Source organism: Coturnix japonica, chromosome 4 (assembly GCF_054131305.1).
Source record: "Coturnix japonica strain WE chromosome 4, WE-NBRP24, whole genome shotgun sequence".
Classification (NCBI taxonomy): domain Eukaryota; kingdom Metazoa; phylum Chordata; class Aves; order Galliformes; family Phasianidae; genus Coturnix; species Coturnix japonica.
Window position 1 is genome coordinate 78,552,482 of NC_140666.1, and position 18,146 is coordinate 78,570,627.

General features: G+C 35.3%; 1 protein-coding gene across 4 annotated transcripts in view; it reads left to right on the top strand.

The window, feature by feature from the left end:
• BOD1L1 (biorientation of chromosomes in cell division 1 like 1) overlaps positions 1 to 17,894 on the top strand; it is a 36,617-nt gene extending 18,723 nt beyond the window's left edge. Inside the window, exons 11-25 of one of the 4 annotated variants that reach the window (XR_001555256.3) lie at positions 352 to 419; positions 1,615 to 1,684; positions 4,218 to 4,261; positions 5,177 to 5,264; positions 6,205 to 6,284; positions 6,937 to 7,021; positions 7,922 to 7,995; positions 8,938 to 9,016; positions 9,097 to 9,131; positions 10,850 to 10,895; positions 13,328 to 13,362; positions 13,467 to 13,551; positions 13,954 to 14,138; positions 15,655 to 15,795; positions 16,474 to 17,894. Coding sequence is in view for 1 of the 4 variants with exons in the window: in XM_015862662.3 (XP_015718148.2) it covers positions 352 to 419; positions 1,615 to 1,684; positions 4,218 to 4,261; positions 5,177 to 5,264; positions 6,205 to 6,284; positions 6,937 to 7,021; positions 7,922 to 7,995; positions 8,938 to 9,016; positions 9,097 to 9,131; positions 10,850 to 10,895; positions 13,328 to 13,362; positions 13,467 to 13,551; positions 14,000 to 14,138; positions 15,655 to 15,795; positions 16,474 to 16,582 (1,178 nt within the window). In the remaining 3 variants the exon portion in view is untranslated. Of the gene's footprint in view, positions 1 to 351; positions 420 to 1,614; positions 1,685 to 4,217; positions 4,262 to 5,176; positions 5,265 to 6,204; positions 6,285 to 6,936; positions 7,022 to 7,921; positions 7,996 to 8,937; positions 9,017 to 9,096; positions 9,132 to 10,849; positions 10,896 to 13,327; positions 13,363 to 13,466; positions 13,552 to 13,953; positions 14,139 to 15,654; positions 15,796 to 16,473 lie in introns of those variants that run through there. The other 3 variants (XM_015862662.3, XR_014945512.1, XR_014945513.1) reach the window with 3 other exon arrangements.
• The last annotated feature ends 252 nt before the right edge of the window (positions 17,895 to 18,146 follow it).

The following is an 18,146-nucleotide window of genomic DNA, read 5'->3' on the forward strand; positions in this document are numbered from 1 at the left end:
TTTATAATTGGGTCAGAAAATCTGTTGATGTTTTCAAAGGAAAAGCAAGAAAAATAAAAGCAAAGACAGAAGTAAGCTGGTAAATCCTGACAGCCTATATTCACTAGTCTTCTTTTATTTAAGGAAAACAGAAGTGTGTTCTTGTAAATGTTGAGTTTTGTTTTGTTTTTGAACTGGTTTGCTGCAGATAAACTTGCTGTAGTTTCCATTGCCTACAAGATGAGGCTGTCTTTGCATGCTATACTTGTGAGATGATGCTAAAGGATAGTGTCCTACTGTAGCTGAATAAAGTGCTGAGCTAAATACAGTGTAATGTAATCGAATAATTTCAACATGTTTGTATTTCATTAGGCAATAATGGAGCTTTACCAAAGTTGGCAGAAGAACCAGAATTTGAAACTAACTTGAGAACTGAAGAGGTATTGATGATATTTTGAATTTCTTCACTGTTTCTTCTATGGTTTTAATTTCTAAGATTACTTAATTTCTGAGATTACTACTAAACCTTTTAATTCTGTTCAATAAGAACTGCGTTTCAAAACTTAGTCATTTTTTCAGGACTTTCAGCTGTATTCTTTTAAATAGCTGTCATTGAAGTTGTGTGATGTCCATGTTATTCTGTGGTAGAACCATTTTCCTTCCTTAGCTGTGTTTCCTTCCATGACAGTGATATCCAAAATTGTTTTTCGTTAGAACTAATTATACTGTACACATACGTGTTATATTACTTGTAAAGTAGTTACATATGCCTTAACACTTATGTTTGGCGGTCACTAGTTCAGTGTTTTGAAGTGATATACAACAAAATGAATAGAAGTGCATGTTTTACCTGCTTCAGAGTATGGTTCAGGAACTCACAAGCATCTCTAATAGGGCTGCCTGGGGCTTGCGTAGGGATACTATCTTTAGCTTCAGGGCAGACCACCTGAGTTTTTCTGAATCACAGTTTCAGTGTCTGAAACGCATTTCAGGAAAACCCGAGTCATCTTTGATCTAGTGGCATTTATTGATTTGAGGTACCCCTTGCAAATGGCTTTACTATTTGCTAGCATAAGGTAGTCCTGCAGTCAGTACGGTCATATTCGCATGGCATTGTGTCTGAGTTTACAGTGTCTAGACTTAACATAATGCTACATGGAGTTAAGTATATTTATCCATGCATTTTCATGATAAAGCTGATTTACAGCTTGAATTAAAAAGAGAAGGGGGGGGAAAAAAAGGCACAAGTTGGGAAGGCTTCACTATACTTTGTTATACTTTCCAGTTGCATGTTTTTCTGTGTATGTGAATGTTTCTATGATACTTATAATGACTGGAACACCTTTCAGTGTTTTGCATCTTGAATTCCTGTGGTTTCTCTTGAGATCTGTTAAACTAATCTGTTCTTACTGTACCAGCTTTAACTCTGAAGTCAAGCTCATGGTATTACATTGTTCCACAGTAACATGACTAATTTTTGTCAGTGTGTTATTAATGTTTGTATTACTATCTTAAGAATGCTTTTGAAGACTTATACATCATAAAACAATAGCCATTACTACATGAGGGAGGGTAATGAAATATATTTGAACTAGATGCCTGTCATATTTTTGTTTCCTTTCATCTTGTGTTTAGCCACCACGGCCTGAAAATCCAAAAAGTGAAGAAGTATGTGTGGATCTTCGTATTAAAGAACTACAAAAAGGTAATTCTATGAATCTATTTCTAGATTCAATAAATACTTTTTCTAAAGAGACTGAAGCAAAGCCTCCAGAAACCTTTGTGGAAAGGCTTCTAGGAGTTCATGTTGCTTTGGGACTCGTGTGCCTTTGTATTTGGTTTGCAAGAAGGAGGGAGATTAATATATCTTCTACTAGGAAGCATTAAAAGAAAGGTGAAAAGCGTTTAGTATTTTAAAAAAATAAAGCAGGCTGCTAATGTTTTATTTGATATTAAAAAATATTTGAGGGAGGAAGAAGGAAGTTTCCTCAGATGACATATAGAAACTTCCCAAAGAGTGACTTGCTTCTTTCTGAACTTAGCATGTCCTTGTTTCTTGTGCTGTTAGAGGTGTTTTGGGGATGTGACAAAAGTAAGTGGTATATGAGCAAGTCAGAATTAACAAGAAGATTTTTCTTTATGTATTTACTTGTAGCTGTTGTTCTGTCTGGCTCTCCAGAAGATGAAAGTGTTTCTGGTCACCTACTGAAGTTTGAAGAGTACTTATAAGTAGTTAGTTTCCTAGCTAGAAGTCTCAGTCAACTCTAGGTCTTTACTCAGTAACTCCTTTTCAGTGCATAATGTTATTCTTAAATGGGGGAAGAAAAAACCCTCCTTCCCAGAAATACATTATTTTAAAATGTGTTGCAGTTGTTTGGCTTTCTTATTAAAGCAGAAACAAACCCATGCTTTGTTCCCATCTTGATGGATTTTGTGCTCCAGATGCTTTATAAAGATGTTTACAACACTACCAGATGAGAGCTAATCTTCAGTTGGTGGAGTAACAAGCAGAACTAAAATGAATTCCAGGAGGTACCGACAGTACTGCTGTATAGAGTCCAAAGAGCTGAAAGATGCATTTCCTCTTACAGAATGTTGCTGAAAGCATAAATTGAAAGGACACGCTGTAAATCTCACTTGTAAATTTTTACACATATACCAAAATAATTGTATACCAAATGGGGAACAAACTGAGTAAGGTGATACATGTGTTGTGTCGAGTTTTAGATTCCTTTATATTCTTGAGTTAGCTCAGGTCAGATTTAACGATGGTATTAGCATATTGCATTAGGTGGTAAGAGATGCGTTATGCTCACAAGAAAGAAAATGTAAATCCTGAGAGTGGATTTAGAGGAATGCAGTCCTTCAGGACACCAGATCCAAAACTATAACCAGTTTTTTTCTACTCTGAGATTTGTTCCAAAGGCCTGAAAAACTGTGCCACTTTATATCATGCAGTCATGCAGCAGACAATACTTAGATTTTAAAATGTGCAGATTGAACTGGGTGTGATAATCTTGTTCCACATGAAATGTTTAACAAAAATCCATTTGTTGTGTAAATCATCTTGGTTATGACACACACAAAAGAGTAGTGCTTTGTAGCCCTTCATAGAGTTTTTTTTTCTTCTACCATACAATAATCTTTATACATACCATCATACACACACACACACATATACGTGTATTTATATATATGGCCCAACATACGTAAAAGGAAGTTGTTTAAAAGACAAATGTGTGTCCTGTCATGAGTATGAACAGCAGACACAGTAGTTTAGTAGTCCAAGATTCCTTGGAATGTAAACAAATCATTGCTGTTTGAGTGGGTAGGATCTAGCTCTTCATTTGATGCTGCTTTAAAAATTGGAAGGTATTGTGCAACTATACTGTATAGCTGTGCATAATCGTTCCTAAAACATGAAGATTTAAGAAATCAGCTAGATGTTATATAATGCTGTATATACAAGTGTTTCCATTGTATTGTAGGTTTGTGTTTGCATTGCAACTGAAAGAAAAAGTGTTTGGACTGTTTTAGCAGCTGTATAAAGTAAAAATGTGAATCAGATATAAAGGATTTGCAGAGCCTTATAGAACAACCTCTTTGTTTGTTTGTTTGTACTTACATGGAATAGCTTTAAAAAATGCAGAGGATTCATTACTATCAATAATTTATAATTATTTTCCAGATTCATGTGGTATGTAAGGGTTTTATTAAAGCTGTTTTATTAAATGCAGTTTTAGTATAATAGAGCCTAGAAATCCAGCAACTTCTGTGTGCACTGTATCACTGAAGTCTCTGCTACAGTTATGTAAGCATCAGCTCTCTGCCAAGCCCAGTCTTACAGCTTAGTTTTCAGCATATTTTGCTTCATCCTATGATTTAGCATTTAGATTTGTGATGGACAAAATTCTGGCTTAAACAAGTGCCAGAACTAAATGTGAAATTTCAGAGTTGCAAGGTATATCAAAGGTCACAGTATCCTGATTGACTGTTTTAACTTTGACGCGATTCTCAGCTATTCCATGCTTTGGAAAACCATATTCTTTGTTTTTTAAGTTTGTCAGACGTGGTTAAGGAGGTGGTTAATGTGCTTGGATGAATCATATTTCCAGTAGTGAAAATAAGTTGTGTAGTTTCAGGTACTTAATAATCGTTTCAGAGAGGTGAAATAGGAAATACTGCCATACTTTCCTATTACTGAACATTTCTGATTTTTTTTTAATTATTTTTAATAGATTCACTGCAGAAGAATAGTGCTAAAGATGGAGAAACTATTCACGTAAGATTTATTCAATTTACTGTTATGCTGCTTTTATCTTGCTTGCATTTACTTCTATTTACATGAAATATTCTTTAAAAGAAAATACTGTTTCTTGTATAAGCAGAGCCTATATATATATTGAGACTGTGCAGTTGTGTACATTGATGCTCAATTACTCTTGAATTTAGTAAATAAATCTTGTCTTATTTAACAGTCTACAACAATCTCATGATTGTTAGCTAATAGAAAAGCTTAATTGTCCTCCTTGAGAACAGAGGACAAAAAATAGGGATTATACTGGGGACTTGAGTAAGAACTAGAGAGCTGTTCTTCTGATGCAATCCACTGCAATCTTACAAGAACGTGGAGCCTGTAATGATAATAAGGATGATTAGGAAAGTTAAAATATCAAGTTCTTAGGGAGCAGAAACAAGATATTGAATACAGATAAGAAGAAAAAAAAAAAGTTTCATTTATTTAACTTGGATTGTAACTTATTAATTATATGGATATTAAATTTGCCATATTCCATTGCTGGTTGGTTCTGTTTTGGTTCTAGTAAGGCGTCAGTTTTGATCCTGCACATAGGAGAGTGTCGTTATTTTAAATCTGAAAATATTTGATGTAAATTGCTATGATACATTGCTTTGACAGCACATGGTTGGATGCCTAATTAAAGCTAAGCCTTTTTTCATTAAAAAGATTAATTAAAAGATCTGAAAATGTGACAAGTCAGAAGTTCTTTCATGATAATAGTAACATTTTTAGAGCTCTGTGAGCAAGCTACTTTTATAATGCCACTGCCTTCCATTTTGGTACCTGTTTTATTTAAAAGTAGCTAGTAACAGTAACTTTTTCCCTTCTGTGTTTATAAACTTAATGGTGGAGAGGGGGGAAGGTGAGGAGTTACATTTCTTTGTATTTTATTCAAAGGTGGAAAACCTGGACAGCCAAATAACTGAGGAGCATCAATCTAGAGTAACAGAATGTACAACTTCAGGAATGAAGGATGAAGAAAAAAGTAAGTGATACAGAGTTACACAAATACGTGTAAAGCTTTACTGCTGCAAAAGAAAGTCCTGCTGTGATCAGTACATACATCTGTTTTGGAGGGAAGAGTAGAGTGAGGAATTCCAAAATCCAAAGCAATTAATCTTCTTTTGAAAACAGCTCAATATATTTGATATTATTTGTAATATTTCTATCAGTTTATGGTGACAAATTCAGTAGTACACAAGAGTTTAATAGTAGCTTTTTTAATCATAGAGGCAACAATTTATTTTTAATCTATAAAATAATTGCTAATTTTATCATTAAAAGAAAAAAGGAGTATAAAGCTGAAGAAAGCTTCATACATACATCAGGGATCTAGCCATTCACCGAGCTTTGTGAGGCTGTTTTTTTCCTACTGCTAGACTGAGAGGACTGGCATCCATCTAGAATCAGATGAGAAGGAAAGTAGTCCATTGAATGGCCTAAATATTTAAGTTAATTTATTCATTTAGACATTTGGTTAACATAATCGTTAGGGGTCTATGTGATATCTATCCAAGCTCATCTCTTAACTACAGGAAAGACTTACTGCAAAAAAACTTTACTATAAGGTTCTTTCATGGTTTTGGTTTTTTTTTTTTGTGCATCAGAACAACAACAAAAAATGCATTGGGCTAAATAGTTTCTTTGATAACTCTTTATTCTGCTCCTAAGAATGTTGATTTCTTCAAGTGTGTGATTGGAAACCCTGCAGTATTCATTATAATGTACCTCATAGCTGCTTTTTCTGGTTGCAGTGTAATTTTTTTATATTCCTTTATCAAGAGAGGCTAACCTAACTTTCTGTTCATAGCTTTGTAATTAAGATGTTGCTTTTTGATTAAAAATCTTTTCAGTGGTGTGCTGGTATAAAAGCGATAAAAATCTGACAAATGAAGATCTGTTTGAACTGTTGTTTGTTTTTACAGGCAGCCAGCTGATAGCTCAGGATGTAGGAAAGGATGATGAACCAAGTCAGTGTTCCAGAACAAAACTTAGTAATATCAAGGTATTTTTGAGAAGATTTTTCTTTTTTAATGTTGTGTAATTCTAGTGTGAATAAGACCTTCATTATTAAACATAAAATTGTTTATTTCTGTAGAGGTTTATTTTGTGATGTATTTTCATTTTTAACTGTTAATTATTCTTGTGTTGAATAGAAAGTGACTACACAATGACAATCAACTTTCAGGAAGTACTCAAAAAAAAAAAAAAAAAAGCAGATTTGTTGTATTACACAGACATATCATAGAACATCTTTGATGTGTTGTGGGCCTGTTTGCACTGTAGTTAAGAGCCTAGGATCATGTGAACTACCACAGGGTTCCAACTGTCCAGTAGGTTCACCATCTTGATGGTTGTACTGATCTGAAATCTGCGAAATGGTATCGAACTTGAGCTGAGTTCTGTATTTGCACTGATCAGTGCAATTTTGGATCAGAACAGGTACTTAATGAAAAATAATCTTCCTTTTAAGAGAACATGAAGAGTGTTTTGCTTTATCTCACCTATTGATTTTGATTAAGGTTCTCAGCATCAAACTTTTCAAGAGACACTATAAAATCTTGATGGAAAAAATAACTGCTTTTTTTTTTCTTAATGCAAGTAACTGCCTGTAATCTTTAATTTGTAGTAAAATACTCTTTTTCAAAATAATGCAGGAAATAACTCCATGTGATGCAGCAGAAGTCTCCAAAGAAGCTGCTGTAATGCATACACCTCCTGCAGGTGCTGTGGAAGAAAAAGGTAATGAAAATAAATAATCTGTGCAATTTACTGACCCCATACTGAATGCTTGTATTATTTGAATGTTTCTGCAAGCAATGAGAAATCCAAACCCAGACAAATAATTGCATAAATTTTCTAGTTGTATTCTGTTGCTGCTATCAAATAATGCATTATTCTTAGTTCCCTTAATGGTGAAAGTAAATGTGATGTTCCTGTTGTGAAGATAGACTGACCCAAATAAGGAGTTATGGGGGATATCACGCATCCATTGCAGTGTTCATGCTGGGAAGCCACTTGCAAGTAGACAACTGGAAAAGGATATAGCAAGTTCAGGACATAGGGAGAACTTCTAACTCAAACCAATAGTAAACTCTTACTATTGGGTCATTCAAGAAAAAATCATGACAAATGCACCGTCAAAAACAGTCATGTTTGTTTACGGAGAAAAACCAACCAGGAAAGAGTGTACAAGTTAAACTGTTGTAATTGTCTTTGTAAAAACACCTTTAAAAAAAAGTCATAGCCACAGGGCTAATATTGACTTAGATGCAACTTCATGCTGTCTTATACAGTGAGAGCTATCAACAGTTGTGCGCTCTCTGTTGAAAAATTTGAGACTGTTTAGCTTGTATCCTCAGATTACCATTTCAGGGAATGTGAGAGGAAATTAAATAGTAGTTTGCTGAACTTTGATTTAACTTAAATTAAAAGCCACTTCTGAATCATCTAGTGTCAGGGAGGCATTCTGGCAGTCAAACATATTGTTGCTACAAGATGGATGTTTATAGGGGGATTGAATTTGAGGCCATAGACTGATACAGTACTTCCAGTGCAGGGATTGTGGCTTGTACCTTTTACCTTGTCTAATAAAATAAAGATGCACAGTTTCTTTTTTTTTTTTTTTATGTGCATGTGAAGATGAATTTACCGCTGAGCAGGAAACGTTTGAAAAGACAAAACAGAGCCTAGAATCAAATGAAAATTCTGTAGAGGTGAGTGGTCTTATGTTAACTAATTGAGATAATGTCAGTTCAGACAGAAAACAAGTACTTTGTATTTTGCTGACTGCGATGCTGAAATTCTGATTCAACCTGTGTGTAAATAGCTGTAGGAGTTTTGGTGAGTTTTTTTGATATTCTAAAGTACCGAAGGTTCTTGTATTTATTTGTCACAAACCATAAACATGCACCATAAGACGTCAGTGGTTATTATTAACATAGAAGTAATTTCCTTTCTGCATTTAATGGTGCTTACAAACTCTATATAAAATAACTGTGTAGGACTGTATACATATATATAACTGTATACAAATAATGTTTCCTGGAAACTTCATAATTGACATGTGGACAGTTGGATCACTTCATCAAATCCAAGCTCTTTTTTATTATCTTTTAACCATATACTTGTGATATCCTGCAGTGGTTGTTGTAAAAGTATGTCTGAACATACCTTGAGAGTAAATTGTTGTCTGAATCCAGAAGTGAACACAGTTATAAAGACTTTTTTACCTCTGCATTGAAAATGGAAGAAGGGCTTTTAAAAGTTAAAGAATAAATGACTACATTTGTAGACTCAGTAGGTTCCCACTAATAGGGAATGTGAGCTGGGTTTAGACCATTGTGAGACAGGTTAGTTTTACCCTACTGATGATGTGTCGTTGCGCTAGTAATCCTAGGGTGCAAAAGGCCCTGTGCCTGAGGACAGCCACTCAGAACTTTGCGTTATCAGGAGTTGTCTTATTTCTTTACGGCTCTGCCAATGAATTTTATGAGAAGCGATGTCCATTCTTACAAAACGTGCCTCACCTATGCTATATTTCTAAACAAGCACTACTTCTGCTTGTATCACGTTATGTTGACAACAGTCTTTATATTATATTGCCCCAATACTGGATGTTAGTTGTAGTAACTGAAATACTTTTTTACTTGTTACAGGATAATCAACCTGTGATAATAAAACGGAAAAGAGGAAGGCCTCGCAAACACCCTGTTGAAGCTGTACAGCCTGGTGGTGGTAAGTAATTCATAATGCTTGTGTGGAAAAAGAGTAAAAATAGTAACGTTCAAGTTCTGAATTCATATTTCTTCCCTCAGGTGGGGAGTCAAAAGCTGATATGAGCACTGGCAATGTAAGTGCCTTTATTTTGTTTGGGTGCATTTAAGCATGAGATCCATTATTCTGTTTTAACAGGTAATGATATTTCAGAAACATTCTGTAGCAAGCCTGATAACTGAGTTCACATTAAACATACAAAAATTATAAAAAGTATTATAAAAAGTAAATCCTGATATAACAGAGTTTACAAGCAAAATATACTTTTAAGTCTGAACAAGGCAAATAGCAGGATCAGTCTTAGTACAGCATAGTTACACTATCGGTATACCTGCAAGCAGGATAAAATTCTGAACACATGCACATGTCTTTTAGCTTGTGCTGTGAATAATTTTGGCCTAATGATCAAGGATGATTTAATGCAGAAAACTTAAAGCTCTTGTCCTTACCGAGCCTGTTGTAATAACAGCATATAGTAGCTCTTAATATCTTCAGAATGAACGTGTACTATCTGTATTACACTGTGTGTAGTTAACTCAGAAAACAGAGACATGTGGTAGTAAGTTAAGCACTCCTAAAACAGTTCAGTCTAAAGCTCAGTAATAGGTTGATTTCTTATGCCATGAGCCATAAATCACTGCTATATAAGTAAGTATTCTATTGAAAGCACTTCTGTAGTCCAGTTGGGTTACAGTACTGTGATCAAGCATGGATTGAGCAAAAAATTCTTGCATAAAAAGAGGTAATGATTGAAAACTAAACAAAAAAAAGTTGCATTGAAACTTGTGTGTTCTGCATGCTTGCCTGGTGAGGTACCTGCTGGCATGGCTGTCAAAAGTCTTGGGAATCTACCTAGTCTATAAATAGCAGATATTCTTCTGCCCCTGTTTATTCTGTTCATTCAGTATTCCAGGCAGCCCGTTCAGGGTCCTGTCCCTTTTACAGGTCTGGTACAGTTTTCTGTCTGAATTCAGTTTTCCTAATCAATATGTTTCAGTATTACTACAGTGAAATGTAATTGTTTCAGCACTGTTTGTTTTCTTGTTCCAAATAAGAATTTAACTAACTTAAAATTCCCTCTGCAATATATATATTTTTACACAGTGCTGAAACTGAATTGTCTTGTTCTAGCTAACCATTTTAAAGGTTGTATACTTCCTGCTGATGGTGGGTAATTGTACCAGTCAGTTGCAGGCCAGCTCCAGGAGGAGCAGTATTTACCCCCCATCTGAGAAAATGGTTCTGCAAGGCTACATGCTGTCTTTGCAAGACAGTCTTCTCAGGCTGCTTTGAAAATGTGTTACTACTTCAGAGGTGGCATAGACATCTTAGTGCAGGCGTTCAGTGATTAAAGCAATTGGATTTTAGTAACAGTCGTCACAGGAGATCACGTAGGTGCACCTGGCTTTTTCTGTGTTCTGAATAAATACAAAACTCTTATGGCCGTAATTTGTAAGTCTGTATGTGTACTTACATATAAAGTGACTGCTGCACTAAGCTTTTTGTATTACTGAGAATTACATTTTCAGGAATGTTTTTTACTGAAACTACTTTTAAGTTTAGTGTCTATTATTGTAATGGTTTCCATTGTCGATTACTCTGTCAGGTTACTGAAACTACAGTCATTTCATTTGTATGGAGGGTAACTAGGTGAGAACTTTCTGTTGATTAGAATGTTCTTTTTTTTTTTCTGAGTTTGCAGATATATTCTATTATGAATGGAGATGAATTTCTGTGTTTATGTAATACAAATCTGAATTTTTCTGATTTTTCTTCTTTCTTTTTTGTTTCTAGCTGCAATTTCCTACCTCTGCAAGTAGAGGGAAAAGTCCTCAAAGAGGTAAGCAAACCATGAGAGAAGTACAAGGGGGTGTTGAAGAATATCAGATGAGTCCTTAAACATTATGTTTTATAAGACAACTTGGAAAGAAATCTAATTATGTTCAGTTAATTACATTATCCGTGGGTATAAATTAGGACTAGAGAGAATGGCTTCAAGCTGTGCCAGGGAGATTTAGGCTGTACATAGGAAATTCTGCTTCTTTGAAGGAGTGGTCAGGCAGTGGAATGGGCTGCCCAGGGAGGTGGTGGAGTCACCGACCCTGGAGGTGTTCAAGGAACTTTTTTACGTTGTGTTGAGGGACGTGGTTTAGTGAGAACTATTGGTGATGGGTGGATGGTTGGACTGGATGATCTTGTAGGTCTTTTCCAACCCTGGTGACTCTGCAATTCTGTAAATTTGTGGAGGTCAGTGGCAGCTTGAGGGGACATTTCTTTCCCCTATCACAACTACTATGAAGTCTTTATAAAAAGATTGCTTACCTTCCATTAGAAAAACTTCTATTGCTACAAGCTGAAGCCAGATAAAAAGAGATTTTTGTATTTCTCTTTCTCATTCAAACACCTGTCATTTGTAAGAGGTAAAATTGTGATTAATTTAAAGCTGTGTAGTTAATTTCAACAGGTAAGTAATCTGTACTGCAATAGTTGTTTAGGTGCTTTTTTCATAAAAGCTGTTCATAAATATATTTTAAAATCCACTCAGGAAGCTGAAAGGAAATTGAAAAATGGCTTATAAACAAATGCAGACATTCATGCCCTTTTTACTTGAGGTTGTTCTGCACAAGTCTTTATGGCAGACACATTCACATGCATAATGGGAAGCAGAGTTTTCAGTTAGTGTAACTCATACTGTTGGAAACAACTGGTTTCCAGAGGCAACATCCTACCTTAACAGTTCTCTTGTGTAATTACTCAGTTGTGGAAAAGGACTTATCTGTAGAACTCTTCCTGTGTAAGTAGAAACATCTGACAGTGGGCTTGAAACTAAAATTATTCTTGTGCTAATTGCTGCTGAAAAGTTGGTAGGGCTTTTGTTATTGTTAGTACTAATTGCTTTTATACTCACCTTGAGGCAGAAGTACAACATTTTTCACATATTAGTGAAATATTGGGTCTCTTAAGAAAGATGTAACTTGTAGTTACATTGTCTTTTATCACAGGGTATTTTGCTATACACTTGCCAACATTTACCAGAATTTTAAATACCTGCCTTCAGTACATCAAAGAATTAATAAGTCTTTTTAATATGTTAATTAGATTTGTTTTGTGTGAAGCTCTTAATACAGTGTATTGTTCTTCATTTTATTGTGCTTCTTCATCAAGCAGTTGCACACTTCTGCTTTGTTTAATTTGTTTCTGTGTAAAAGCTCTTTCCTGTAATTTTGACAACATAACTTCAAAGAACATGTGTATGTGCCTAAGAATATGTCTCTGCTTTGAGACCTCTTTTTTGGTACACCAAATTGCCATGCTTCTGTATTTGCTCTCTTGGTCTAAGCAGAGATGAATTTAGAGGCTTTGACCTTATTTTTAGCTTTCAGAAACAAAAATAGATAGTAATTTTATGGCATAAAAAAGTGTTAAAAAAGAAAGATGGTATAAAAACTTGCTGTTGTTTAGGATGTTTCTCTGTTTCAGTGACTGGGAATTTAAATAATTACAGTATTGCATATAACTCTATTTGGCAAACCTCAAACTTTATCATCTTTCTCACTGTAGAATTGGAGTATAAATGGTAACAATGTATTGTAGAGAGAGGCCAGGTTGGGACAACATGCTTCATAGAGTTCATAAATTTATTTCAGTGTGCACAAGCCAGTCTGTAGGAAGCACTGGATTGAAAAACCAGGCTTCTTCAGCAAAGGAAGTTCACTAACTTGTATGTCAGGTATTAGTTGGGTTTGTTCCCTTGTTGAGCTACAGCCATCTTGGTGCTTCACTGTAGATAAAGTTAAGCATTAGAACAGATGGCCCGGAGGATCTGGGGATTTCTGGTTTTAGAGATTTTCAGAACTGCATTGAACACGATCTTGAGCGTTTTGACTTTAGCTGTACATTGAGCAAGACTGGTCTAGCTGACCTTCAGGTTTGCCTTCCAAGCTAAATAATTCTTGGCTCTGCTGTTGGTTGACAGTAAATAAAATAGGGACATAACTTTTGCTTTTCCACTTAAAAAAAATCAATGCAACAAATGCAGTAAATATAGCATCAAGCATATAAAAGCTTCACTGCTTTAAAAAAAGTATATTATTGTTGTCAGACTGTACATAACAAAATGCAACAAAGGTGAGTTCTAGTTTAGGAACTATAGATGTTTTCTGACTTTCAGTGATGTTTATGCAAACTTGACAGCATTTGAAATCATTCCTTTTAAAATTGATTAGTAAAAGATTTGAAGTTCAGGATTCAGTTCTTTTCTTTCTTTTCTAGGTACAGACATATCTAATAAGAAGGACACGGCAAGTGTAAGTGCAGACAATTTAATTTGTAAGTCTATGTGCAGTATGTAGTGAAAAATGTTTGTCTTCTATTGAAACTGTCTTGTCTTGCTTCCATTTTATTGCTTCAGGAAGATGAAGCTGGGAAAGCAGAGATGACCGTGCGTAAAAGGGGAAGAAAACCCAGGCGCTCTCTAGTTCAAGCAGAGGAAACTGGTAAAAAGAAGAAACTGTGCTATTCCTAACAGAATGAAAAGATATTACTGTGCCTTTCTGTATACTGATAGCAGTAAGATAAGCTTTATTCAGTTTTTCCTTTCTTGAGGAAAAATCATTGAGTTACAGCTAGTGTAAATATTATGTAAATATGTGTAAATTGCTGTAATCTCATGTCAAAATTGCTACATCCCAGATGCTTCCATAAAGCCTCATGAATTTTCTATGAATTCTGGCGATGAGCTGCATAAGTAAACTGTTGCAAATGTGTTAACAAGATTAAGTCAAACAAGTATGAATTAAAAACTTTGGAAGCATAAAGGAAATGGAAAATAACTTGCTTAAAATGGGATTTGTGAATAGAATACCTTTTCTAAACTAAGTGTCCATATCCTTTTGGAGGGCTTTTGGAAAATTATAGCACATGTGTAAAATTTTACATGGACAGAAATGCTGGAGCCAGAAAGAAAACGTCGGAAATTAACGTCTGAAGAGGAGATAAGAGAGCAGGAGGAAGGCGAGGAAGAAGACAATGAGGAAGATGATGAGTCCACAGCTAGACCAGCCACAAGACTAGAGGCTCAAAGGTAACTCTTTGTAGAGGCACAGATGTTTTTTGCTACATTATTCCCAGTTCTGGATTCAGGTTTTCTTTGCAATTTGTTTTGATTGAAATTTGCCATATAACATTGGATCTAATTTATAGCATCAGGAGCTTTTTTTCTTTAAGTAATGAAGAATGGAAAGTCTTGTTGGAACTGGAGTTTTAGTCTTTGTATGAGAGGAGGTAACTATTATTGTAGTTATGAATAACAAGGCAGAAGAGGCGATGTTTTGCCTTGATTCAACATTGGTAGGAGGTGAGAGACTGTTTAGGGTAATAAAAGAAAGACTTGATATGTGAGAAGGTAAGAACTGATCCTGTTGTCAGTCTTGCGTCTCAGTGATGTCTCAGAAAATGGGTCTGTGCACTTTTAACTAACAGGTTAAAAGGGATCTGACTGCAGTTCACCATTTAGCATTTGGAGTCGGAACAAGGCAAAAATGTAATTTTCAATGTCAGCTTCTTTTTCCAAATATTAGCCCAGCTAAATACATGAATATGCAGAACTGTAGGGGTTTCATTTATATTTTAGTGAACAGCAAGCTCAGGGAAAAAAAAAAAAAGTCACATTGCAAAAGATTAGTGCAAAAGATACCAAGAAACCTGCTTGCAAGGAGCCATTCTTTATCTGTAGTTGGTGTGCAGAAAGGCAGGCAAAGGGAAATGTAGCAGACGTCGTCATCTTGACTAAACCTTTGAATGTTTACCACTTTGTGAACAGCAGTGCTGCTATGGTAAATGAGTCTAACCTTTTGTCTAACTGTTAACTCTAAAACTGTAGTAAAAGGTAAGACATTTGTTTTTTCATTCCTCTTGCTTTTGGAAGCATCTGCTTTGTATTTACAGATGTTCTTGTTGGTCTTGTTTCTCAGATTTCCAGTACTAACTTTCTGGCTGCAACAAAACAAAGCATCTCTACCTGAAAGTGCCACAGTTATTCTGTGTTTTATAAGTAGCATTTGGGAATAGTTAAATGGAAGGAGATGCCTCTTTGTTTTCAGCTTTTCTTAGGTCAGAAAACTTGGTAGTTCAGCAGTCTGGCTTGTGAAGCTGGTTGTCAGCAACCACTTCTTCATATTTTTGAACTGATGAATACTAAAGCCAAGTGTGAGTTCTTTATACTGGATAACCAAATTGTTCCACAACTTGTTCTCCTTCCCTCTTTTGTTGTTATGTTTTCACTTTGTTTTTTAAACATGGGCGTTTATTTAGCAGAATTACTGCAGATTTTGAGCTAGGATTTTTTTGTCATTCCTTTAATAGTGTCAGTAAAGTAGCCAGTTTTGATTTTACATTTGCTATGGAGTTGCATAGCTCTGCTTGTCTTTCTGTGTTTAAAAGCGTGCAAATGGTATTTTTCCACCATTTCTTTTGGCGACTTTGATTTATATGTTGCAAATACTGTTCAGTCTTAGTTTTCTGCACTTGGAATGCTAAAAGAAAGTGACTTGGAAAAGTATTTTGTTATATACACATTCATCATTCTTTTTTTATTACAGAATGCAGTCCAGCAAGCCAACCACTCGTGCAACTTCTAAAGGCAGCAGTCCCAATTCAGTTTCTCCCAGAAAACAACAGAAACTATCAGCAAAAAAGAGGTCACCAAGTGATACAAAGATTAACAAATCTTCATCAACACAGTAAGTGTGAAAGTTAAAGGTACTTTTGTTTTGGAAGTGACTACATTTATATGTTAAAATACTAGTTCAAAATCTGAACATCAGTCTTGCTTTCTTCTGTTCTTTTGTATTATATAAAAGCTTTCAAAGGATTTTCTCCTGTTTACGTTTTTTCTTCCTTTCTTTAACATTTGCAAAGACTGGATGGTGTGTGTGTGTGTGTGTCCTTGGGAAGTTCTTAGTTTTCTGTTCTGAAAGTGCTGTTAAGCAGTATTTTAACTGAAGCTGTGGTTCTTTCCTGAAAGTAGGGGATGGAAGGGAGCACCTGTAGTTCAGGTTAAAGCAACATAATATGTAATGATTCTGATGCTTGAAGATATTTCTAAGATGAGGTGATAAAAAAGGAGTAACTTTTGAGTCCTTACATCAATGTACTTCTATTTCCCTTCTTCCCTGGTAAACTTAGTACTTTTTAAAGTTTGAGGTCACTGTGTAAAATCTTAAGGGATCAACAAATGTAATGCTCAGTTGCTCTTTGTAGCTAGTTTGTAGTCAAACAGGCCATGCATCAAATCAAACCTTCATTAGAGGTGTACACTGAAGTCCATCATTTAAACAGGATTGTGCTTGACCACCCTTGTTTTCCAGCTGCTACCACTGTTAAAATAATGAATAACTGTGTTTATTTGTTCATTTTAGGCAAAAGGTGCAGTCTACGAAGCGTAAAAGAGAAGGCAGCCCAACAGCAGTACGGAGAAAAGGCCAGCAAAAAACAGAGGAGACACCAGTGAAGAAAGCAAAGCGATAATCTCTACCAGCTGGTACTGTTGGTGGAGGAGTCAAAAGGAGGAAAAAAATCTGTGCTTCTATTTTTTTTAAAGCAAAGGGATTTGCACGTGCTTCTTTCAGAGCTCTAAGTTAATCGACGCAGTACTTTTAAGTTACATTCTAAACAGCTTTATAAACTATTGTTTATACAGAATATTATGTACATTTATTTCAGATGGAAAAATAAGTTTACTTTGTATCTGAATGAGAAACAAAGCAGTTATATATTTTATCACTGACTTGGAAAGTTGGGGATACCCAATGTGACGTGCTAATGCAGATGCTTCCAACTCCTGAGACACCCCTGGCCTACTAATACACTTTGTATATAAACTTGTAAAAATAGGTTGTATTTTACTCTGTGTATGAATCTAATCAACAACGGACATCTTATTTATTATATGGAAAGCATTGGTCTGTAAACTTTAGTATATACTGTAGGCTTTTTTAATTATATATTTTACATTCTATGCAGGCATCGATAGGTAACTTCACTCCCCCGGAGCTGTCTAAAATCTGAAGTTCTCTGAAATGCACCCAGTCCATTGAGAAAACATGGTTTTTTCGCATGCACCGCAGTAGGTTGGCGTAGTGAAAGCAACTGGGCTCCTTTCTCTTCACACTTGAGACAAAGTATGAAACTTAAAGTCTGATCTTAATAGATTATATTTTTTCATTTGTGGTTTTACTACCAACATCAAGAAATAAAACAGCTTTAGGTGAGGTTTATTTGCAGCCAGCCAACTCTACCCTGACATGGAGCAGCTTTGTTTTGCAACTAAGCAGCCGTTCTTTCAGTATTTGTCTTTTTCAACAAGAGGGACCCATTGAAATGAAACATCACTTCTCCTATCTGTAGAGCTTCAGCATTTTGTGTTACGTTTTATACGCAGGTATTAAAAAATCGAACCTGGCATTATTGCCAGAATCTTTTTTTAATGTATATTAACTCTGGTAAGAGCAAATGTTCAAGTGAAGTTGTATATAAAGTTCAACTTTTCTTATGATCAAATGTGTCTCTTGTAACGATGTGATGAGTTGCCAAACAATCTGAGATTATTTTAAGTGTTCTGTTCATATTCTGGTTTATAATTACAAAGAGTTCTGGGGGGGTTGGAATTCTCCTTTTTATTTCCAACCCCCTTTCTCTTTTGTGGGATAATTTGGGGTGGGTTTTTTTTGTTGGTTTTTGTTTGTTTTTGAACTTGTTGTAAGGCGGATGTTTCCATCAGATATTCTGCTTGGTTTCTTACTGAAACTTTTATATAAAAACTATAAAATGTTTGCCAAAACTCCCGAGTTGCCATATTTTATTACCCATGTTCCTGCTAAACTTGTTTTGGAGCCATTGCTGTAATTAACGCTGATCCTGAGAAGTGTCTTTAATGATTCTACAGGTGTTTATACATCAGGTCTATTAACAGTAGGGAAACTACCTTAACAGTCTACCGAGCCTAGTGTGCTATGGAAGCAGATGCAAACAGAACTACAGGCTGAGCTTGTTGTGGTTTTTCTTCTGTCCTCCCCTATTGGGGCTTTCACAG